The 25,672-nt window shown below is 36.3% G+C and overlaps 1 protein-coding gene across 1 annotated transcript in view; it reads right to left on the reverse strand.

Annotated features, from left to right (window-relative positions):
- Positions 1 to 562: 562 nt before the first annotated feature.
- ITGB8 (integrin subunit beta 8) overlaps positions 563 to 25,672 on the reverse strand; it is a 42,639-nt gene continuing 17,529 nt past the window's right edge. The window contains exons 3-14 of the mRNA XM_057371604.1: positions 25,448 to 25,622; positions 22,613 to 22,859; positions 20,695 to 20,860; positions 17,763 to 17,921; positions 13,038 to 13,133; positions 12,852 to 12,941; positions 10,127 to 10,261; positions 6,738 to 7,143; positions 5,433 to 5,658; positions 3,805 to 3,908; positions 2,529 to 2,692; positions 563 to 2,435 (exon numbers count right to left, since the gene is read on the reverse strand). Coding sequence (XP_057227587.1) covers positions 2,313 to 2,435; positions 2,529 to 2,692; positions 3,805 to 3,908; positions 5,433 to 5,658; positions 6,738 to 7,143; positions 10,127 to 10,261; positions 12,852 to 12,941; positions 13,038 to 13,133; positions 17,763 to 17,921; positions 20,695 to 20,860; positions 22,613 to 22,859; positions 25,448 to 25,622 — 2,091 coding nt within the window. The 3' untranslated portion in view covers positions 563 to 2,312. The remainder of the gene's footprint in view (positions 2,436 to 2,528; positions 2,693 to 3,804; positions 3,909 to 5,432; positions 5,659 to 6,737; positions 7,144 to 10,126; positions 10,262 to 12,851; positions 12,942 to 13,037; positions 13,134 to 17,762; positions 17,922 to 20,694; positions 20,861 to 22,612; positions 22,860 to 25,447; positions 25,623 to 25,672) is intronic.

Genomic DNA, 25,672 nt, shown 5'->3' on the forward strand with positions numbered 1-25,672 from the left:
TTTAGTACATGCTTTAAAGGCCATTTCGGGGTGCCAATATCTTCAGAGAAATATTTTTTTTTCAAACGGTTTATCCCACTGTTTAAAGAACATAATTAACCGCTTTTTTATATACTCAAATATATTCCACTAAGCACTGAATTTTTTTTTTTTTTTTGTTTTTTTAAGTTAAATAGACAGCCAGAGATTGTTTCCCAGTCACAAACAGCCATGATTTGTGACAAGGGTAACAGCAGGTCAATCTTTATCACTCTTTTATCTTTATGTCACTGAAACCAATTGTTTGGAATCTTTTAATTTACAAGGAGGAAAATGGTCCTGTGTTTTAAAAGAAAATGAGAGTTTAAGGTATACTTTATATTAGAGAATGAATCTATAACTAAGGTACTACAATTAAGCTATCACCAAAGTCAGGGTCAGTGTAAAGAAACACTTCTTTTGTCTTTAAATGAGTCACTTCTACCTATGTGGTAGAAAGCTCATGGCCTAATTCGGAGACTGCTTTAGAACCATTTAATAGTCCAGTTTACAGGTTTTTTGTTTTTTTTTTTTTTTTAAAAAAAAACAATCCCTAAGCTTGAGATCTTTTATGACTAATGAAAGGCCCATTGTCTGTATATGAYTTTTCTCAATCCCCCTTGATCCATTACCCAAGAAGCTTAACCCTCATGAAACACTCATCATTTTTCCACATCCTGCCTTCCTTTCACTCCTCATACTCCTCTGGTTTCAGTGGGAATTTACAGAAGAAATACAGAATAGGAAATACAAGTAATTCCTGAAAACTGCACACGAGAAAGTCCTTTTTGTTTCTGTAACTCTTACATATGACAAATAGTGACAATATTTAGTATTAGTAATAAATRTTGCTAAAATGATACACTATCTTCTGAGATGATTTTTCATTTTGCCAGCAAGGTTTTAATGCATCAGAGGGCGATCAGATTTTTGTAGGGTTTCAGCAGCAGAGAGTTAGTAAATCAGACTGACACTTCCAATGGGTTTATAACAATAAAAAAGACTTCTACCGCTCTAGCTGGTTTCAGGGGTAAAAAGAGTAATTCTGCTTGATTTTGCAGTTTACATTCTGCTCTCAAATGAGCTTATATTGGTCCCACCATGTGTGGTAGAGTTTTGCCCATTTCTAAAGGGAGAATCTGCTCCATATTTATAAAGTCAATTAATGTGTTCTCTTGAGAAAAGGACTCTTATTTTCCTCATCTACTTCAAAATTTCAAGTTCTTTTCCCTATCACACTGGACACATTTCTCAATGCACAGTCACCAAACTTGAAGTGTTTACAAAAAACTTACAAAACCTAATCTCAACTAATTTACAGAGAGAAAAAGAGCACRTGTAAAACCAGATTTATACCTATCACCATACAAAAAGATCAAAGTCCTTATCTGGCAAAACACTGACATGTAGCTAGCGAACCAAACACAGCTCTGGTGTAATTTATCTATTTGCAATGGAATTGATGCTGCTGACTCTAAAGGTGAAGTCTGCTTGCAGTGATCATCATGYAGAGTATGTTTTTGGACAGAGGAACCCTCATCTTCTGTAGCCACTCAGTTTCCAAATACCTCAAATTTTGTATAAAATGGGGGATTTATATTTAAACAAGTAAAAAAGCTAAAATTTACTCTTTATCAGACATMAATTTTCTTTAAGTGACATCATCCATATGAAAACCTATATATAATTTACCTGTGTGTGCAGGCACGTGTGTGTATACAAGCACAACATACACCCATACCAGGAAYTATGCACTCATTTAATCCCATCATTTTTATAAGGAAAAGATAAGAGGTGTAGGCAGACAAATCAGTGGAATTTGTCGACTGAGAGAACTGTAAAAGTACCATTTACTCTATTTAAGAGCATTTTAATAGTTTAATCTATTGCTATAATATACAGCAATGTCAATATTTCAGTCACAGCTTTTGTCCATTCCCACAGAGCACATCAGTACTAGCTACATGTAGAGTGAGATCAGTGCTTTGTCAGACCGGTTTGTATCTACATTCTAGGCCATAACTAAATAAATTAGAATATGCTAAAGTGCTAYGTCAACACTAATGTTTCTGAACAGTAGTAATGCACATTTCTCTTTCAAAAAAAATTTAAAAAATACAGCAGCTATAGTTCCAAACATAATCACAYAATGTGAATATGTTTACAGGTCACTTTGTTACAGTATTCAACAAAATGCATGACACAGAACCATATGACAACAGTCAAAACTCCACRGAGTACAAAAGGTAACTTTTTAAAAGTCGAGCATGATGGAAATAAGACATTTGCAGTCTTCAGAATTCACACTTGAAAGTTTCATTTAATCGCAACTTGCTGATGTCGATATTTATTTCCTCCGGTTTGTCACGTCTGTATGTTACTGTTCTTGTACAAACTGTAGGCAAAAACATCTTATCCTTGAAGGAGAAGATACAATTTTTATCAGCAATTAGCCAACTTTTATATGCAAGAAAAAGATTACTGAAGATGATGGCTCTGAAATCAATTACCTTCTTTGTTGTAGATACTCGGTAATCAGATGAAGATTTAACTTTATTGCTACTCCCCTGCAGAATTATCTGCCTGATGATAAGGACAACAAGCAACCCGATCAGAAAGGTAACTATAAAGATTATGGAAAAGACTCTAAAGTAGCTTCGTCCAGAGAAGCAATCTGCAACAAAAGGAAAATACAACTGTAAAGCCTAACGTATGGAACAGGCACATTCCTCTAACACAGGCATATCCAACACTGCTTAGTAATGTTGCATAAATGTAACAGGAGCCTGATAAAAATTAAGGGAAAATAAAGGGGATTAGGAAGAAAATTGTCATATGCAAGTTTTTTAAGTTGGGCATATCAAGAAAGACAATTCAGATAAAGATCCATGGTGGAAAAATGGTGAAACTATTATTCCTTTAATCTGCAGAACTAAGACCCAGGCTTCATTGTATTGTCCACCATAAATTCTGTGTAGACAAGTGCGTTTATAGCTGAAATAAAGAGGATGAAATATTAGAGGCATTTGGGGCAGAGAGAATTTAATCTTCACAAGATGATAGTGAAGATCACTGGTAAAATATGAAAGAAAATGTGATTTATTGAATCCTTGTCCMGTGCCCTCCTCAGTGGTAGACTAACACAGTAAGCTTTCCTTAATTAATACTAAAGTTGTGAAAAAAATATTCATAGTTAGTTTCCTCATTTATGAACTGTAGGATAAAAAGATTTATATAAATGTGAAGAGACAAAAGATAACCTTTTACCTGCATTTTTGTTGCTACATGGAATGATTAAAGTTCATGAGATTTTATTAAAGAAGATTCTATTCTTTCACAGCTCTCATAACTGCAGTTTTTTATATTTGAAAGGAACATATAAACATTACTGAACTCGAGCTAAGCATTCTACTTTTTTCTTCATTGTTTCTGGTAATGTCAAATAATATAAGCATATTCAAAGCAATAAAACATACAGATGCCATAACAGATTTCTATGAATATTTCTTTAAGCATTTTTCAGGCAGGATTCATCATCATTAGATGTGACTTCTCAAGGAGCCGGGAAAAGTGAATTTAGAAATACTTGACAATCATATTTCCTGTTATTATTATCTTTTACTTTCCCTGAAGCTAAGAATGTTTTTTCTCTTTTTCCTGCTTTCTTTCTTTGTTATTGTAATAATGTGACATACTTCTGAAAGACATTTTAACAATGGAAAATTCAATTATTAATCTCAACAGATTTTAATCTCTTATTAACATTACCCGGAAAATGCCACATACCTGAAGTATGGTCAATGTAACGCAGTAGGTAAGCACATGAGGTTGTGCACTGGTCAAGTATTACTTGAGATGCATTGTTAGAATGATGGCACTGAACACAGTTCCTGTAAAATAAAAAATACAATCAAAAAACTATGTCTTTCTCTGCACTCCGCTTTCAGAGATTCTATCAACAGGCTGATGTATTGCTTGCACATAATGCTTTCCTGTTGTTAGTAAAAACATTGTGACATTTTTTTCTAAAATGTGATGCCTCTCAGCATTTTATCCCTCCGATGCTTCTCAGAAGCAGCTAGTCAGAATTTGTAAACTAATACATGTCTTTGGCTTCGAGCCACCTTTTTTTGATCCCTGCTCTGCCTTTTGTGTTGCATTTGTCACAGGGTGTAGCTAAGGTCCAGCACCCTTTCTTCAGCTTTCAGCCTCCAGTTCTGTTCTACTCTATCCTAACATATCAATCTCATTCAATGCACACTGGAACTGAAGGGTAGAGACAGGTGGAGGAAACTACAGCTTTGTCAATAATTTTTGGATGATAGGTTAAGACAAAGCCAAGAAAGTCTGCACTGCTGGGCAGTTTAGAGAGAGAGCAGCACAAGGGGGAGGCAATACTCTCAGTCTTCACTGTATAGCTCTGCAGGAGWCAGATGTCACAAGAGATCCCAAAAAAGCCCTGACTGAATTTTTAATGAAGGTATGCCATTCTCTGAGTTAATTAAAGGCACGCATTTCACAGTGACTTTGAACAAGTGTAAGCCAGAAGGGCTAATTGCATTTTGTCTAGTGAAATCCCAGCAGCTACCTTTCCAGATATGGCCAAGCTTGGCTCTCCARCATTTTCACCAGATGAGCCATAATTGAAATTTGTACAAATAAACCATCATTCTGTTTTGAGCACAGTGACTTTTCCAATGRAAGGCTGATCTTTCACCCTCCACACACAGTGAAGTGCAGAACATTCCATGTGCTGCTGAGAGGGCACAGAAGAGCCATACCCAAGGAAAGGGCTTCATTAGCTCTCTATGCCAGGCCCAGGCAGGGCACCACTGAGGTTGGTCGAGCTTCTTTCCTCCTGGGCTTGCTCATTTCAACCTCCCCACCAGCCCTTCCTTTACACAAGTAATGTAAAATTGCATGCTTTAAGACTAGCATGGCAAAGACTAAGTGTTTCAAAACTGAGCAATGAAGAAYGTTGTTCTCTGGGTAAAACCAGCTCTGCTGATCAATGGCAGTGACAGTGTACAGATAGTGCTCTGGCTCTACACCTCCTTTCAGCTGAGAAGCACAAGGAGCGTGCAAAAACAAATGTGGACAATATTGCTGGACTTGGTGGCATTCAAAAGTAGGATCTATTTTCTATTTTTAAAAATACAGATTTTATTTATGGATTTTATTTCCTATCCAGGAGATTTCATATGAAGAATGAAATGGTTAAAATAGATGATAACATGGAATGCTCTTAATTACCAGTGTGAATCCAACTACACAGAGAAAAGTATCAAGTATGAAGTGTACCAATTTCCTACAGTCTAAATAGCTAAGAAATATAGCATTTAGCCAATCAGAAATATTTCTTCATGTCTCAATGCTAGGGAGTGAAAAAGTCAAGTCCAGCACAAGAAACATACCGGTTTTCTTCACAGGCYTTGTTACAAGTCGGGCAATATTCACAGGAACGGCCAAAGCTTCTTGGATCTGTGCACTCACACTTTCCACATACACATTTTCCTCTTCCACTGCAAATCTGGCCCTTTGAATTCAGGCAGTGCTGTGCTGATTGTGATGAGCACTCACAGCGATCACCTTCCCAGCCAGCAAAGCATTTGCATTTACCACCTTCACATTCACCATGACCTACAACACAGAGAGTCTGRAGTCATATGCTTCCATGAAAACATAGAAAATAAATTTTTAGATATKATATATTAATATTGCTTGTGCTTTACATTAATTTAATTTAGACCTGGACTTTCTAATTAGTTTTTAAGTTAACAACTTGGGCTGAAGTTACTGGCATGATACGTATTGAAGGCTTCTGTTCATTAAGTTGAGCAAAAGTAGCTGCCATGATGTAATCCCAAATTCTTTACTAAAATTTCTCCCTTTTGCCTTGGATCAAAGGAATGGAGATTAGGAATTACACAATGACCAGGAAAATAGACATCAGGCAAACTAAGCAAATGTCTCTTTAGCAAGAAAACATTGTATTCAAATAAACAGTAAGATTCAGTGGAAGGAGTATCAAGTTCATGAGCATAGCCAAGTTATTTCCCCTTCMTCTTCCTTTCCTCCTTTTCATTTTTTACATCTTCTCTTTTTTCTCTTCCCTACCATAAAGTAGACTACAAAAAGAATAAGAATTTCTAACAACTGTTTGTTTCACTGAAGAGTTTCCTTTCTGAAGTACGCATTCCAAATCGTTTTAGCATTTACACCAGTATTTGAAATCAAGTGCCACTGGATCTCTCACARGATTCATTTAGAGTGGTAAAAATCAGAACCTCATCTGAAAGCTATAATCCTTTCTTCATCTCTCAGTATCTGATATTCCCATTACACTGAAATCTATCAACTAGCTTTCTGAAATAATGTTACTTTTTGTTTGAGGAATCAGTATCATTACTTATTACAAATTTTGAGTTTTAAATACTAAAATAACTAAACTTAGGAAAAAAAAAGTCAATGTGTCCCCTAGAAATCAGTGGTGATATTTAGAAGGCATTGTGTAGGCCTRTAATGAAGAGAACCCAGGTAAAGGAATGTGAATTCCTAACAGGATGTTCAGGACATTTCCCACACTAATTGTGCACAAACAATTCCCGTTTTTAACAGCTTTAATTGTTTTCAGCTGCATAATGCACATTAGCCTCAGCAAACAAAACAAAACAAAACAAGAAAATAGATATAAAACAGATATAAATGCTGCAACTTACCAGAACATAAGTTTCCCTGGTGGTATGGGCAGGAAAAATCATCCATTTCACAGTACTTGCCGTACACCTTGCCTAGCTTGTTTTTGTAGCAGAAACATTTTCCATCTATGCAATTTCCTTGACCACTGCAGATGGGCTGGTCCTGGTGTTGCCTGCACCCCTCTGAGGGAAGTGTGTCTCTGTTAGAAATACAGTTATTGTCACTGCAGTGGGACTCTTTGCTGTCAGGAGAGGTTTCATCAGCCCACACTCTTTTGTGCCCTGTGCTGTCTCCATACTGGCAGGCACAGCTTTGCTGCACATTGACAATGGCGGTTTCATTGAAACCAATAGGCTTAAGTATGGCGTATTTTCTTGCTCCAGTTGTGTGGCATCCTTTCATTGTAATTGAAACATTGAAAAGTACCTGAGAAGAAAAAGAGATTTTAAATTATTATTATTTTCTTGCTCAAGCTTGCTTAAAATTTTTAACACCTAAATAAAGCAGAATGTTATGTAAATGTTATGTATATGAATGYGCACTAACTGATAACAGCAAAATACACAGTGGTCACTTGTCAAATATGATCTACTAGTAATGATGGGGATCACAAATTYAGTTGAAATCCTAACAATAGAAGATGGACAGAAGTCTACAAGTTAAGAAAGCATAGTTGCAAAAGACAAGTTTAATACAAATTAAATGGAAAGAGAAACACCACTATCATCCTCCTGTTTATTTAATTAACACATTACTTAATGTGTACCTATCACAGAAATAAGGATTGTGACTAGACAGAACAAGACAATACACAAACAGAAACAGAGATACTCTTCATAAAAAGAATCTATAATGAATGTCCTGCTGCAGAAATGAGAGGTACATAGAAACTACACAGGTTTTTGGATGGCTCTAGCTATTCCCACTAAAACACAAAAATGGCTCACACCTTAGCAGCAGATTACTTTTCCCGGTTCCTTGAACAGGGATAGAGAAAGACAGTTTTCCTGCTCTTGCTGTGGCCCCAGGCAGACCAAGTGCTGCTTCAGAGTGGACCCAGTGCTGAGCTGCTGGCCATGTCACGGCCATCACTACCACCCCTCAGGCCCTCATCCCAGCAGTGCCCACTACAACAGCAGCTYCCATGGCTTTTTGTAGTCCTGGCACAGGACTAAGGATCATTTTGGTGGTTAGGTGATTGACACGGAGTTTCCATCAATCACCACCAAAGATTTTTGACATCCGTGACACGTGATATCTAGCACACTAGATATCAACCTTGTATTTCACAATTGTTTTTTGGTTTTCTTTTTGACTAGTACACTTCTGACAGGGTATTCTCTCTAAGGTTTTGTATTTTTTTTGGCTTGCTGCTGTAAAACAACTCTTCTTTCTTGCCTCCCCACAGAGAAAAYGTAACCAGGAAGAAAAAGTGAGAAAGTGAAAAGAGAGGCAAGTACCTTTAATCTTTACTACCAAGGAAAAAAGATTTCCAGATAAAGAAGGAGAAACCCCGAGAAACTGATTACATATGAGGTTGAAACTAYCCGCACATACTAAGGCCATTCATCTGTCATCACTGTCTCTCCCTCCCGCTGTGCCCCCACACGAGAACAACCCAGCCCTTGGGGACAATGGTGGCTTTGTGGCGAGTGGGGCTGCGGCTGCCTACACGGACAACAGGAGAAGAATGCTGCGCAGAAACATGCACTTAATGTCATATTGAGGGGGCACACAGGGCTTTGTCTCACCCTTTGCTTTTCTTCTCGTTTCTCAAATGTGCCACTACACACATAACGCCTCAGTTGCCCACACTCTCCWTGCATGAAATTTCTTCCTTTGGGTYRCAGGGAAAAGTGTGGCTATAGAGGAATTGATTCATACAGCAGGTGTGTATCACACGGGAAGGACAGGCTGCAGCTAGGGAATGTGCTTTTTATTTAACACAAAGCCCTGCCAGAAAACATCACCTTCGTGTACAAAAAAGGGCTGGAAGAATGGCAGGGAAATGGGAGGGAAGGGCAAATCATGTCATGCATATGAGTAATGAAATTTGATTCTGAACACAGCAGCAAAATGATTAAACCTGTTGCAACTAAATAATTACAGCACCATGACACTTGCTAACAGCCAAAGTTAGTTTTGCACCCTGAAGAGGCCACAGGATTCTTCCAGAATATAATCCACTTTGTGTTTTGGTAAGAGAAGGAAGGAAGAAGGATTAGACAATGAAAGGAATGTGAGAATTAAGGAAAAGCATTTTGTCTGTAAACAAATACTGAAAGAAGGATTTACGGTTAAAATAAATTAATCTCTTAAGGATGGCTCATTTTCAACAGCAGTAGAGGTTTAGGACCACATGCACTCTTTTACAATCAACTGGCTTGGCTTTTATTAAAAAGAAACAGATATAAATATTTTTCTTTTCATTAAACAGAACAAATTCCAGTCCTGTTTCTTATGACATGCCCAGGGAACAACAGTGGAGAAAAGATGCAATAAGAATGAAAACAACAAATCTCCCATAAACTGTAGAAGCTAATCAGCAGCATGCAGACAAAATTCAGAAGAGCATATGATACWCTGAAATATTAATTAAGAATTAAGACCATAAAATACATTACAATTCACACATTTAATCYACTCATTTGTTTTTCTATTTCTACACACAGACACAAGTAAAATCACACTAGCTGAGACATATGTACATGTCAAGYAGGAAGGAACTCCTTGACCCTGCTCTCCAGAAACACAGAACTCTTCCTGGCAAGTTAAAAGAATTACTCCAGTAGTCTAAGCAATTAAATAAATATATCAAGGCACAGAGAAGTTTTTCTGGGAAGAAAACTGCATTCTTTACATCAGCCAGACATCTTCCCATGAATTTTCAAGGTACATGATGCTCTGTTTCATTYAGTAGGTGGCACCAATTCAAATGGGAAAAAAATTGTTTTATTAATTTGGTTTATAAAATAAACTAATTACCCACAATCCTGATCATGCATGAAGACTACTAAAGCAAGAGAGAAAGGTGACATCTAGTATAGACCCATGAAACACAAATTCCAGTGATTTTTTTTCCACTGGGTGATTATCTTTCAACCTCTTTACGTACAGATTTCATCACAATGCATGTGGTGGTTGTGCCCAGCAGAGGACAAAGAAGGAAAGTTTTAATGGACGTTAGCTTTCAGGAAAAGCTTTGAGCCTTAGTTCCACAGGATTAGTGAGAATTAAAATAAGATTCAGGAAAAATAAACCCAGAGAATAATAGAGAGCCTGTGATCATTAATCACATAAATCCATTTTCAGTTTAAGTAAATCCCTAGAAGATTTCACACCATTGAAACCCAACCAAACAGAAAAATAAGTATTCCAGTTCCTTGAAGAATGAGAACTATCAACATACTTCTTTATTATATCCCACATTTTTACATCCTTCCATGCCAGTTTTTTTACTTCCATCAGGACAGATTGCAGTGATATTGAAATGAAGACCTTGGATCTGGTTATCCACTTGAATTTTCACTTCAGAAATCAGTTTCTGTAACCAGAAAACAAGTTTTAATGGCATTGCATCTCAAAATATAATTGTACATTAGTGACTAACACCAAGTATGGCTACTATGACTGACTAAAAATGAAGAAAGCTTGTCTGTGTGAATAAAGGAATGAATTAAAGCATTGTTTCCTATGTAAAGACCCAATTACATTCCAAATACACACAACCAGTGAACTGGCAATTCTGATAAAGAGGATTAAGTTTTCCAGATAAAAAYGTTTTCAGCTTTTCTAACATGGTTTTGAGACTGCATTTTTTTGCAATTTGAAAATCTATTCCAACAGACGTGAAACAAAAACTGCTCATTCTTTGAGTCCACATTGCCTTTTAGCCACACACCTAAAATACAACAATAAACATAAATACAACCACTGTTATCCAGCAGAAAAGTTTCCTAATTGACTTCACACTTTATAAACTTCTGATATTTTGCATCTGTCTTGAAAACATTTTCTCTGAACAAAACTTAGGGTAACCTAAAGGCTATTGGGATTATTCTTACCAATTTATCTGGGCCAGCTACAAGTATATAAGTGAACAATTGGCAGATTCCCAACTATATAAGTGAACAATTGGCAGATTAGGGCATTTTGCAATAAAAAATAATGAAAAAGCCAGCTATTTTGTAGCTTTTATTTACTCCATGCTCTAAAATCCTATTTCCTTCAAGGAAGAAATACTGCTTCTTGACCACTTAAAAATTTATTAAAGCTGTGTACAAACCTATGAGCTGAAAACTGCACAAAGGGATTTTAAAAATTCCTGCCATATGACCATGAAAAAACTAGTTTAGTGGGATATTTTTACTGCTACAATTGGAAATATAATTACATGAATGTGAACACATGTTTATCTTAGTAACTTTGYAAAAATTAGTGACTCATCTTTGGCTTTTTAGCCAGGGATTTTCAGCCAGGGTTTTCCATAGCTAAGCCTAAGGTTTCCTTGCTTAGAACAAGGGTGCAAGAGGCCTACAGTCACTGACTATCAACACTAATTTTATTTTCTTATCTCAGTCTTTTTTTTCTAGAAAGTAATAAGAAAGACCTTTTCACCATGTGTTTGTATATTAGAAGCCCCTAACATGATAAAACTCTCAAACTGTGAAATACAGTAAAGGTTAGGATGGGAAGAAAGACACTGTCTAAACAATGATTAAAGCAAAAGCAAACTGGGGGTGGCTGCACCAGGAAAGTCCCAATGAATTTTGTATTGAACTAAATAATTGCCTTGAATGTTTGCCCTGCACTGGGTAAGAACTGTGTTACAATTTAGGATTGACTGTGTRAAGGTGTCATACAAAAGGACTAAAACCTAAACCAAAATTTTCTGCCAGCAACTTCCTGCAAACCTCCGTATTCAAAGGGAGATCTCTCGACTTTATAAGAGGAAGCATAGTATCAGTGAGAACTCTTCTGCCAATTGACTACCCTTAAACTCCTCTGCTTTTGAATGTCTGCCTTTTGCACAATGTCTCCAACATGAAATAGAGAAAAATGTGTGCAAAAGCACTCTAGGGACTAGGAATAGACATGGGAGCTGGCTCTTCATTAAAGCAAATTTGCTGTAAGTAAATTGCCTGATTCTGATTGTTAAGCAAGTAAAATGGATAATTTCTGCCTCCCAAATTCAACTAATTAAAAAAAAGAAAGTGATACCTGTGGATACCTTGCACACACTTTTGTAGCTGAGTTTTCAACTTTTTGAATCTGAATGCTTGTGTGTAACTGCACAACTTACCAGCCATCGAACCCATCACATCCATTTTGATGCTGCTTTGTGGGCTCACCGAGCTCCAGTACATCAAATGGTTATTTCTTGGCTTCATTTTCAAAGCTGTTTATGCCCTCTTCACTAACAAGATGGCAATTTTACTTTCAAATTGCCATTCTCTGTCAAGCATTTGTGGAAAATGACTTTGTGCTATTTCCCACACTATTACTTTCTCGATCTATGACATTCAATTGAGTACTCCACGTAAGAGTTCACCAAGCCATTTCAATTGCTCTGTCCCAAATCCCTATCAAAACTCTTCTTCACTTCCATGCCTGAAACCCCCAAGCCATTATACAGCTTTTTGCAGTATAAATACTGCTTTTCATGATATCCACTGCTCTCAAATGACCTCCTTGTAAATTCCCATCTCTTGCTTGTTTTCTAAAAATCATGCTGCAAAACCCTCCAGATACTGCATTGTGTTTTTGCTCTGAATTTATATGGTGCTTAGAATGTGGTATCTGGTCTGTAACTAAGACCTGAGGTGCCAAAATTCAAATGAATCAGGCATTTCTTTTGAAGTGACATAGCAACAAGTGCAGAGAATCAAATAGAATATTTAGAAGAATCTTTAGAAAAATAAAACCACGAGCTTCTGGCTTTGAGACCCTGACAGCCTGGGACTTTGAGAGCTATCATGAGATAGTATTACCTATCTACCTGGACATTAGGAAAAGTAGGGAATGTATCCTTGTGGACCTTGTATGGAAGCTGAGATCCTGGAAATTCAAACTTCAGGCTATGAATGGTGAAAAATGTACAAATATTACATACAACATTGTCACTCTCATCATACCTGATAGGCTTCCACCACCAAATCATTGAGATTTGCTGCTTGTGATTCTATTTGTCTTGCAATAGTACCAGGCAAGAGAGGTAAGAGATCCTATGAAAAAAACCAATAATTTATGCACAGTTTTAATTTTTAGTACAAATATTGTGCCTTCAAAATTGAAAAAAATAAATCAGGTTTCTAACCTACTTTATACCAATGAAACTGGCTTCCTTGAACTGCAAAAATAACATTGATGTTATTGTCAATCAATTTTTCAGAAAGCTGCCCAAGAGATGGATGCTCCTGCAAAACACAACAGAAATAAGAAGACTGCACATTAGTATGGAAAAATTTTACATTTCATGTATAATTCCTTACAGAGTTTCAAAACCTTCCAATCTTAACTTCTAAATGTACACAGAATGCTAGACCTACATTCAAAACAAGGTGGGGCCATCCAAATAAAAATTTAAAAAGTCATCAGGATATGAGCCAGGCTTATCTGTTGCGAACTGTGCAGATCTGCTGCACAGTAGGAGGACTAATTCATATAATACTATTTTGTTGGTTTGAGTCTGATGATTTAAAATATGGATATGATATGGTCCATGGTCCATCTAGAAGAACAAGGAATGACAGGTGCGTTCTTGGGCAAAAGTCAGGAGAAACTRCAACATGAAGCACTGAGATGAGTTRTGCTTTCGGGAAAAACATGGAGGGCAATTAAAAAAGTTTGATTTTCAGACATGTATTTTGGCACCAGGTATCAAACACATCAACTAAATGCAGCTATTGGATAAGGTTCTTGCAATATGTCAGTGTTCTGTACCTTTCTCACTTAGGACTGACAGTTTTTTCCTCTGTATCCTCAAGTCCTCCCCAAGCAGTGATGAATSCGGGCCTCACCACGACAGTCTGCTACATTTTCTCAACCATTTGTGCTTGAAGAAGATGGGCCTGAGTTTCACAGCTCTCCTCAGCACTGTTCTCTTTGGTGTAGTACCCACGACAGCGTGTCCTGTGCAAATGACCTGCCATTCTACACTTCTCATTGAGAGGTCTGACATGGATTTGAGAACAAGAGGTGTGCTGCTAATCTCTTCACCCAAGATCTGTCAAAGTTCAAGAGCGTCTTTGTGGTCCCAATAGGCTTTGTACACCTGGGTTATATGACATCACTTCAGCTCCAGTACGCTAAAGCAAACCATATCTGAAAATCACCACTTATTAAMCATTGCTAAGTGAATAGTTCTCAAGAAGTAAATTCAACACTAAAAATTTGTGGCTAAAAAGAAAGAAGTGACTGGAGCCTTGGCCTATGATTCCACTTAGAGATATTCCATCTGGACACCTTCACTTATGTCAGGGTTCCCTCCACATATGTTTGTTGTCTTTCATTTCCTGGTATTTTCTACCATCTTCCCCATTTTGTCTCTCTTTCAAAAACACAGTCTGTTTCCCTCCACAATTCTTTTTTCCTCAGATTGTCCCTTGTTATTCAAAGCACCCTGCAAGTCAGCAGCTTTGCTAGCAATAATCTGAATAGCAAGGCCACTGAGACAAAGTTATGCAAGGGAGCAAAATCCATTTTCCATCATATTGCACCATTATAAAGAGCCTTGTACAGAAAGAACAAAGGACCTTCTCGRTGCAGTTTGATATTAGCCAGGGTACACGCCTCTCTCAACGTCTCAAACCTTTGCTAAAAGATTACATTCCTCAAGATAACTGATGAAAGGTAGATAACACAGTACTAAAAAGGCCTTCTCCCAGCTCCAGCTGAAGAGAGTGCCATGCTCCCTGGAGAGAGAGCAGGCATTTCCACCACACAGGAGTCATGAGTAAGTGCAGCAGTGGTGGCTTTGGTGGCATTTTCAGCAGCCTACAACACAGCACTAAGCCCTCCTTCCTTCTCCATGACACAGCATGGTGGTGGGGCCCCGTGTGTGCTGCACAACCCGACAGCCACGTGCAGTTGGCTGGCAGGTCACAGACACACCAAGTGGTCCCAGGACATGAATGAAGCCAAATGTTCTGCAAACACCTCCTGCACTGTAAATGTGTGAATGACAGGGGCAGTATCGAGGGATCATGAGATGGTGGCAAAATAAGTCAGCCTTCCTGCTTAGCACATGATACTAGACCTGTCTGAATTCCAGCACAGTGACCCCTCAACATGTATGCAACTAGTAGCTGAACTCTGGAATCAGGAGAATCAGAAATAGCTTTCCAAGCCTTCATGAAACAAAAACTCACTCAGAGAGAGCTTAGTGGAGTCAAGAGATGACACCTACAGATGTGCAAGGGCTGCAGGAACTGGATCCCCAGATTACCTCTGCAAGTAAAGCTGAACTTCCATGTACTTGTCAATAACTCACCAGTGTCCAGGTTCTTGCTTCCTTTTCTTAGAATTGAGTTTAAAAACGCCCAAAACCCCAAAGCATTAACAGACCCACACTATCTTTTTAATTTTAAGCATGTAGAGAGATGACATAAGGTACCAGTGGTCACTCAAGGAGCCTCACTTGGCTTGCTGTGAAAACCTTTTTGTACTTTATGCATTTTTATCTTATCTCTTCCCACTACTGCTCAGACAAATGTATTTTAATTTTAGATCATCTTTCCTGTTTCAATTACATCATTCACCTTATTATTTTAACCTGCYGTGTTAAGCTGAGAAGATAACAAATGCTAAGTATTTCAGAAAGGGAGTTAACCAAGCACAGATCTAATTAAAATGGACTAGATTTCTTTCCTGTCATGCATTTTTTTTGCTGACCTTTCTGTGACTGCTTAGCAAAAGTTAGAAAGAAACATGAAGAAAAATGCCTAAGTGGAAACATTTCTGATGTAAAGGCTAAGCTTACGCAAATAAATAAAGCAAAGTCCTGTTAACTGGCACAAGTAAGAAACAAAAATATGCCAAAACGCAATCTTCTCACGACTACCCAAAGCTAACAATGAAAACAAGAAAACAATGGGATTACAGAAGTCTCTTTAATTTAGCCAGCCTAACAAAATTGTATTGATATGAAAAAACGTCAAAACCACATTTCATATTTTCTGTTTTCTAAAAGACTGACTGACTTTCATGAAATTTTACTTAAATATCAAATAGTCTTCCCAGCTCCCTCATTTCACTAGCTCATTTGAAGTTTCTTTGTGGATATCCATGAATAAAATAATCACATAAACACGTATGAGAAGAAAAAAAGCAGAAAACCAGCACACTTTCCCTCACAGACACTATTGTGCTGTCATCAAATCTACTCTAGAAAATACAATGCTAAGAAAGATTCTCTTGCTGACCCTTTTCTAGTACTAAATGCATGCCTACTGCTAACATGTGGGCATGTAAAATTTAGCTCATATTAAAAAAAAAAAAAGGGTTAGCAGCCAGAATACATATGGACCTAAAAGTGCCACCAAAGATCTAAGCATCTTTCAAGGATATTTCATGTGGGTGGCTAAAAAACTMATTTCATAAAATGCATTAATAGTAGTAGTAATCATGGGGATTTCTTTTTTTCATATAGGACAGTAAAATTACGATCTTTCAAACCAGAAYGCAGAACATGAGTTAAAACACCTTTCTTGCTTTAGCCAGCCATCAATCTATCCTAGCTACTTAGAAAGAGACTTATTAATTTTGTCTGTATTTTCTAATGGCAATTTTCTCCAGTTGCAACAAAAATTAATTCCTGAAGTTGGACAGAAAATAAAAAGACTGACTTTTTTTTTTTTTTTCCTGGAACAGAMAAAATCTTTATTATCAAAGGAATCCTGAACACCAGAAAAAGATTTGTACCTTTAGCCATGATTTAATAAGCAGAGCAAACATCCTCTCATTAATAGAACTGCAACTAGGAAAACAAAAGAAAGAAAACAGAGWACGTTCTGTTTGGGAATTAAAAGTTTCAGTATTATTTGTTCTAAGGAGAATAAACTGAATAGAGTGATTAGAGTGAAAAAAAAGACATCTGGGAGGGAATACCCAAGAGGTGACAGAGGGAGTATTTGAATGCAAGAACGTCAGATAATCGGAAATCTAAACAACCTTCCTGTTAGCAAACACTCATCTCCCTCCTCCGCTCAGCAAGGTCCCAAACACTCACTGCTTCCCAGAAACTTCCCATATTTCATGATCACACAACAGCCATTGCACACAACTGTAGTTAAGCAGCAATTCTTGTTTCTTAGATAAACAATTCATATTTATTTAAGAAAATACCCAAAGCAATTGAAACCTATAATTGTTAGACAAAAACTCTTTTCTTCAGTCACTTATGATTACTTTATACTTTTCTGAAGAAAATATTTTGAAAGCTAAAAATATCTGTTGAATGCGTCTCATTTTGCTACAGCAGATTTGATGCAACTTTTTGCAGAGGTGTGTATTACCACACATTGGCTTTCTATTTTGAAATCTAAATGCATTTAATGCTAGTCCAGGCRCTTGAGGTAGCTCATTGCTGTTGCACGCCCTCTGCTTTACTCTTACCAAGCCTTTTCAACCAAGGCACCTGTGTATCTTCTGACCATAAACCACAGCCACTACCTTTGTCTTATTAGCATGATTGTGCAACTCTCACATATTATCAGCTTCTACTTGTGCAAAATATCCTACCAGACACTTCTTGCTTATATTTGATACAAAATGTGCGTGATTTTTTATGAGATGCTAATAAAAACCCACACCAAAACCGGTAACATATCSTCCTCTGCTGTGTACTGTGTTTTACAGACTCCAGAATACTTTAGTCCACACAAAAAGAATGCCAAAGTTGACCATTCATTTCACAACTTGCCTACCTGGAAAAATGCTATTCTAATAATTGAAATAAAAGCAATTCCTTGACAGCAGTCTAAAAACCTCCTTTCCACAGTTTTGCACTGCCTCTCCGAAGGCAAAATCTATGACATATACCTTACCATACTCGTAGCTTTGATGTACACATTATCTTTCAAATGACAGTTTCCATCATGGGGAATTACAATTCCTGCTAATTTACTATCAAGKGCCAGATGGGAAGTTTGATCTGTCATCACAAGAAGCAGTCGCTTTGCTTCTTTACGCCATCCAATATGGCTCTAAAACAAAAACAAAATTAGGCATAAGAAAGCAGTAGCTACCTATTTCCTAGAACAACCAGTAACAAAATGAAAAATTAACGTGAAAGTCTACTTTCAGATATTACACTGCTTGGCAGCACTGAGTTTAAACCAGGCTATTTAAAKCATTTTGTGTGGAAATAGATACAATGTTCTACATCTGAACACTACCAATTTCTTTGCCTTTTCCCCCTTACCACTTTCCTTGYTTTTAAAAGGAAGATGTGCCAATATACATGGCAGTTATGCTTTATAYAGTGGGCTTGATAACAGCTGCCACATTGTGTGTGTCATTCTTAGGAACAAATGCAAAGCACATAATTCGTAAAATTCTCTGGGATCCAAGAAGGCATTACAACCAGAAAATATCRATACTTGGCACCCTGTCCTATTTTTGCTTTGTATTTATTTACTTKACATTCTCATCACTCTATGACTTCCTTTTCCTAGACAATTTTCTGGAAAGGACATTAGTGCTTATTGATTTGATCACAAACCAATAAACTAAAGTTTGAAGGTCATCATGCAATTACAAATTGAGAAATTCCTTATTATGTAGCAAAAAGCAACATTTWTGCACCATGTTAAGGGATTGATAGCAAAGTGGCAGCCTCAATGGCAAATTAAATGGCTTTTAGGAATTCAGTGATGTGAAGTATACAGCAGGGCAAGCTTGTATCTAAATTGATTTAGATGCCAATTTGTATTTTCATTTATCTCCCTGATTATAATCAAACTTCTGAGGAATACAAGAAACACATCATATGTTTTTTCATTATTCCCTCTCTTGATTATTCCATATTCTTTTTCACTGCTTCCATTTCTTCTCCTTCCTATGGCACTACCTCAACTCTACAATTTTCATGTGAAATGTGTACTTGCAATACAGTCCATGTACTCAGMCACGCTTCATGACTTACTCTCTGCCTTCCCTTCTTCATGGAGGGGAATTTAGCTCCCTTCTCAGCTTCATTCTTTGCTGAATGGGGATTAAATGTCTCATGCCAGCAATGATAACAAACATGGAAGGGTGTCATCTTTTCCAACTTACGCATTAGGCATCAGTCTACCTCAGACACTCCTAGAGAGCATTCCTCTAAAAAARGGAGTATTTTAAGTTTTATTTATAAACAGTTTTTGTCTTAAATTAATAATTTAATAATTCTCTTCCARCACTRTAGAAACTTTTTCTCCTAAGACTTCATCATTTGACTTTGTCACCTTGACACTTGTTTATTTTTAGGTAATCCTGKGAGGAGCAGGAAGATGGACTCGATGATCCWCATGGGTCCCTTCTGACTTGAGAGGTGCTGTGATTCTATGATTCCTACCTAYRTATGTCACAGCAATSAAAATTTTAAAGTAGCKCCAGGTCCTAACCTGCTACCTCTTGCAACAGTGATGTATTGGTTAAAGCAAGATGGAGCAAGTTTTACAGGTCTATTGTAGGCAAAATGAGTGTACAGTAATACAATTTATAGTTCATGATGACCATTATGAATTGCACATTGTTTCCATCCATTTTAGTTCACAATTCAGTTAGTAGGAAAGTCTCCACATTCTCATGAATGTTTCCATTCTATTGTTTTTGGAAGCATATATTATTCTAGAACTCACGTCATAAGTATGGAATGTGTCCAGTGAGAAATACCGAATTTTAAGGAATTTTTCCAAAGCTCCAGAATATTCTTTTTGTAACAGCTGCAATCACAATGTTTATGAAGAGTGCTTTTTACTTACCTGTTCACCAAAATTTGAAAATAAAATTGGCCCAAACTTTTCATTTTTAGCATAGTTTAGATAACCTTTTGTCCTTCAGTTATTGCACTACTCAGAAAAATAATGTGAAGATGGAAAAGATAGAACAATTGTCCTGACATATTCTAAGAGATGTGAAACCCACCAAGCCTGTGATTTGAATGGGAATTGAATATTTTATAGAGAATTACTAAACCTATTAATCTGCCAAATTTCAAAATTTCTATTGCATTTGAATACATAAAAAGAAAAACAACAACCAAAATAGCTCTCTAGAGCAAAACAAACTGTCTTTATCTAATATGCCTATAGTTTKGGAGCTACTGATGCAGATCTTTTCCATCCTTTTCTTCATGGGAAAGATTGTGTTGAAATTTTCTCAATATACAAAAGTTAATTTTTAGTTGATTTGTACTGTTTTAAAATAGGAAACCTTTACAAGCTGAGAATATCAAAGTTCTTCTGTTTTCCTGATCTACACAAGCAGATATGTAAAAGTAATCACTCAGTTTTCAAGTCCTTAAGGAGAAGAAAAGTCATATGGTATGTCTTCACTCAGGAGCACAAGCAGTGCTTTGATGATTTTTGAAAATAATTGTGTAATTGACTGAAATTAATACATGTGTCCATTCAAACAAGCAGTTGCTTTCATCATCCATCCTATGCTGGTTAGGCTAGGTAAAGCCAGCATTTGAAGATCATTAACCAATAATGAAGCATTTTCCCTCAAGCTCTCTTTTTTCTGTTCCAATAGGAAATATATAGTTAAGGGGGAAATAATGGAAAAGAAGGAAGAAATCYTAGTATTATCAGGCAAAGAACTGGATTTGGAATTCAGGAACAGTAAGCACCATTGCACTTGTAGATATATACATATATATAGAGAGAGAGGGAGACAGATAGATAGATATAGATATAGCTATAGCTATATATAGATATAGTTAGTGCCTAATGACTATTTCTTTAGTCTTTTGTAAATAAGCTCTTTCCTTACCTGGCACACAGCTGCTTGGAGCATTGCATCAAAACCCCCTTCAGGTGTATCAATATTCCCAGAAATTTTTTGTTTATTCACTGCATTTCTGAATTCTGCTATATTGTCAGTCAGGGATAGCACATGAATATAACCGTGAGGAGGCATACAATCTAAATTGTAATCACTGCACAAAAACAAAAGAAATCAAAAGACTTATTTTTTGTTTGAAGGAGATGAAAATATTGCAACCCCATTAACTCATAAAATCCTGATRCTAATGAAGATGTAGAAAGCAGAGTATGAGAAATACTTATAGAAAAAAAAAAATTCCATGTGAAATTAAGTTCAGTGGGAAGTAGTTACAAATAGCTAAAAAAATATATATTATTTTGTATTTTATGGAACAGTGTATGTAATAACTTAATATAGTAACAGTATATATGGAGAGTTTTGTACTGAACAAAAATGCAACAAAAGGGATGGTATGATCTCAGGGAGTATACAAATCCTTTTGGAATATCTACAGCGGTACAGCTTTGCTTTTCATTATCCTGAGAAAGGACTATCACATTGAAACATTAAAATCCTTTAATAGGTTGCTACACAGGCTACTGGATCAAGCTAAAATAGAAGTTCCTACATCCATTAGTTTTATGTAAATGTACATAATGTTGAATTAATAAAAGTTACCTCATTAAAGAGATGAGAAACTTCATTTTCAGTACCGTCTTAGCAAATGATACCTTCTAAAATTATATTTAAGGGAGAAAGTCTGATGCTTGTGGTAGGTAAGGTAGTGAAACTTATACAGGTCATTGATCTGGAACCCATTCACAGCTGTGATTTCTGGCACAAATTGAAGGGCTTATCCACTYCAGAAATGCTGATCAGGTTTCAACTCTCTGAACTTGTACTGCATACAGTGTAGGCATCCAGACTGCAACCYACCCTCCTCCAACTCAAGGTACAGTCAACAAAGAGGAACTGGAATTGAAAGGATTAATACCTCTGCAGATATCTAGGCAATCATGACCTAGAAATGCTAACAGATCTCCACTCACTCTATACCGATGGTCAATCTATGCTTAATGCATAGCCAGTCACATCTACAGAACAAATTCCACTATGAGCAACCAATTCAAACCCACTATCACAAAACATACTTAAGGATTTCACAGAACTCTGGATCAAGTCTTCCCAGGAAAAGCAAGCAAGAAAGTACAAAAAAATTAATACTCACTTTTCCAAGTACTATCATTTATACAACTTTGAATTTGTTATGAATACTCTCGTTTTCCAAGGGTTTTGGAAGTGATCCCTCACTTTAATATAAATGCTGAACACAAGGTACATGTGACATGGCATGAAAAAACAAATGCAGGCCAGAACATCTTTTCTATTTAAAATAGTTCATTCACATTAGAACTGTAGAAGTAGATTGGAGGATCACTTTTGTCCATTAAGTGAGCTGAAAGGAGCCCCACCATGTTGACAAAAGAAGAGTTTTACAAAAAACAGTTAATGAATACATGACCATACACTCGAAAGTACTTAGGTCAGAAAGCACAAAACTTTGTGATGAATCTAGGCAACATATATCCAAAATAACCAAAACCACAACAGTTGACTTTAAAATTAAATTAAAAACATAACCAAATATTACAAAGCACCATGGGGTTTGGCTTGTTTTGCTAAAGAAAATACAGCACTTTTTTTCTGACACAGAAAGTTTTTCTGAAATCACTCACCAGGTATTTTAGCAGTAATCATTGTAAAACAATTTTCAGCATTCTCTTAGAAACTTTGCCAAAGAACCAAGGTATAAGAAAACAAAGATAAATTGTGAAGAATTAAAAAAATAAATATGCATAATACATATTTGTGTAATTAAATACACATGCCTCAGTTYTACAGCAAATGTAAAAAGACTACATACCTGCACTGGTTATGGATTCTACCTGGATGAATGCTAATRTAGGGTGACACAGTTTTATCCACATAGGATCCAAATCCAAGTCGAAAATCAAGAGAAATATTCTCCATTTTCTTAGATAAAGCAAATCCAACRGAATTTAACTTTTCTATATTGTTGTGCATAGAGGCTGAGACATCAACTAAATAATAAAGATCCACAGGGTATTTCTCTAGAGGGCGAACTTTTAACATAAAGTTTGCTTCAGTTCCTGATTAAAAAGAGAAACAAGTAAGTTTATTTACTATTTTTGAATGGACATGCTTGAAAATGCATTTATTTTTGTAACAACCTCAGCAAAAGTTAGTCGTGTCGGCAAAGAGAAAAAAAAAAACAAACAAGAAAATCTCCCAAGAGTAAATGAAACCTTTAAGAATCATTCAAAAATAAGACATAGAGGGGTGTTTTGTAAAACATCTTGTGTTTTTTCTTCCTGCAGGGGCACTGTGCAATTTCTTGTAAAAATCTGACTTCTCCCCATTTTCTTTTAAGTTCATGGTTATGCAATCCCTTTGGCATTACACCARAAGGCAGTTGTGGCTCACAAAGAACACAGATCTGCATACAAATTGGGGTCAGTCACTTCAAGGTTAACACTTCAAAGTATGTAAATGTATCCTGCAAATAGTTTGTCATATGACAGAATTTAAAACCAYATATGCACCACAAGGACAGCAGAGCCTGAAAACTTATGTAAATAATCCTACAAGTTCAACCAAAACTGCTTCTAAAGATTTGACGAGAAAACTCAGTAGGATCAAAATAATTTTTTTAAAAAGGCTTTAATATAAAAAATCCCCCATCTTTTGGCATATACAAAACAGAATTATTTCAGGATGATAGATGTCTGTCTCTTATGCAGAACCACAACGTGTTCTTATATGTAATAAATACATTAATGCTTTGRAAGCTGATAAAACTCACATATTCTGTAATGTCAGCATAAGGAGTGAAGTGACGAGTATGGGCAGAATACCATGACAGTACAGTAAGTCATTGTTTTAAATTGGCTGTCATTTTAAGTCACCCAAAGCATGAGATCACAGAAAAAAATGAGTTTAGGATCTTCATGAATTGAGTGGCCAATCTAACCCAGGATTGTGCAATGAAGATACAGCAAAGGATAGGAAGAAGGAAGATGTTACAGAACTSGACAGGTTTTCAATAAAAACTATCAAAAAGTACATCTGCTATAAAGATCCAACTCAGAAAAGTAAAATATGCAAAGCAATCTCTTCTAATGGTCTTTGAACATTATCCACCTGAAAATGTTAGGATTTGTCTGTACTAGGTCTTGCATAAGGAAAACAATTTCAGTGTTCTGTAATTTATGTTTCCTGTTTGCCAATGTAAATTGAATTACTTTTTGTAAACAACCCTTGCAGGYTTCCAGTTTGCATAGAGCAAGATACTGAGTATAGCTTTTATTTTCTCCCTCATAAATCCTAAATGTTGAGTGTATGTAAACAGTGACAAAAAAAAGCCAGTATCAAAACAAAAACATCTTTGTCTGCGTGATTATATTGTACCAAGTGTCTGTTTTGAGGAAAAGCTATAGTGGTGTATCTGTGTATTTCCCTTAGGCAGAAAATATGGGCAAGATATCTATATATAAAAAGTTATTCTTCTGGAGTTCTTGGAATTTCATTCTTCTGCCTTGCTGATGYAAGAATTCTGCAAAGCATTAACAACTCCAAACTTATCTTCATTATTTACTGGAAAAAAGTGTTCATGACACCAAATTTTAGCTTTTCTTTCTATTAATCCAGCATGTCTTTGGAAATAAATGTGATTACAGACAGAGCTAGAGGTAGCTCAGTTCCTGAGACCATTTCTCAGTACAAAGCAGAGTATCAGTCACTATTTTGGAAGGAGAGTGAGGAAAGGAGAAGTGCTGATGTTACTTGGACAGTTTTATTATTACAAAGAGTGAAAAACAGAGCTCCTTTGTGCTTCACACATGCAGATCCTTTTTTTCATTGAAATTGACAGAAAATTATCATTTCTACAGTGAAGATCAGCAAAATTCTTCTCCTAATCATTTCACACTTTCCTCCCAAAGACTGATCCCTCTTATATATTTCTTTCTCCAATTATTCTTTGTAAAAGAWAGAAACTAAATTTTATTGAGTGAAAGATAACTCTGCATCCCTTTATATCCCCTTCCCTGCTCTTTACAGCTTTTTTAAAGACKGAGAATGATCCCTGATTTAACTGGAGTTCAGCTAAGGGCAAATGGACATATACTAGAAAATCTCAGATTTACAAACAGACCTCTATCAAGGCCAGATATCTCATATTTTATTAAAAAAAATAGGCAGCAAGTATCTAAGTCTTCTTTAGGATTTCAGTCCTTTCTAACACAATAGTTTTGATATTTATGTAGTTGTCTAGTGAATGCATTTGAAAGTAAAGAAATAATCAAGAWGTTTATCAAATTATGAATTTAGAAATTATAACTCAATTTACTTTCAGGAGGAATATTTTATACACATGTAAGGCAAAACTGTGAGTGTAAGTAGCTAAAGAATCAAGGAACCACATCAGAAAACAGGAAGGACTACCTAAAATTCCCTTTCCACTTATTACTTGCACTATTCTGACCTTCAACTGTGTCTGACAAAAGCAATTCTTGCTGAAGATGATACTTGAATATAGGAGTAACATTATCACAGTCCTACAATACAGCATCATTCTTCCAAATAAATACTCCAGATGCCTCTTTATGAAATATCTGTACTTTTAAAGTATTTTTATTTTAAATTTACTATAAAATCAATGTGTTAGAGATGACCCAACCTGGACGCAGTTGGACTGAAACTTTTCCTGGTGTCACTTGTGTATTTGTTTCGTGGTCACTAGGTATTGTGACATGAACCGTGGGGTTTTCAACCAAATCTGATTGGCAGCCTCTTTTCATTAAGTTGAAAACAGTGTCACAGCGTCCCTTCTGTGTTGTGCCAGCCATGAAATCCTGTTTAATAAGAGACAAAAAGGACAAAACAATCTGAGATGAAAAAAAAC

This window comes from Malurus melanocephalus, unplaced genomic scaffold (assembly GCF_030028575.1).
Source record: "Malurus melanocephalus ecotype Western Australia unplaced genomic scaffold, MMel_1.1 scaffold_150, whole genome shotgun sequence".
NCBI classification, from domain to species: Eukaryota; Metazoa; Chordata; class Aves; order Passeriformes; family Maluridae; genus Malurus; species Malurus melanocephalus.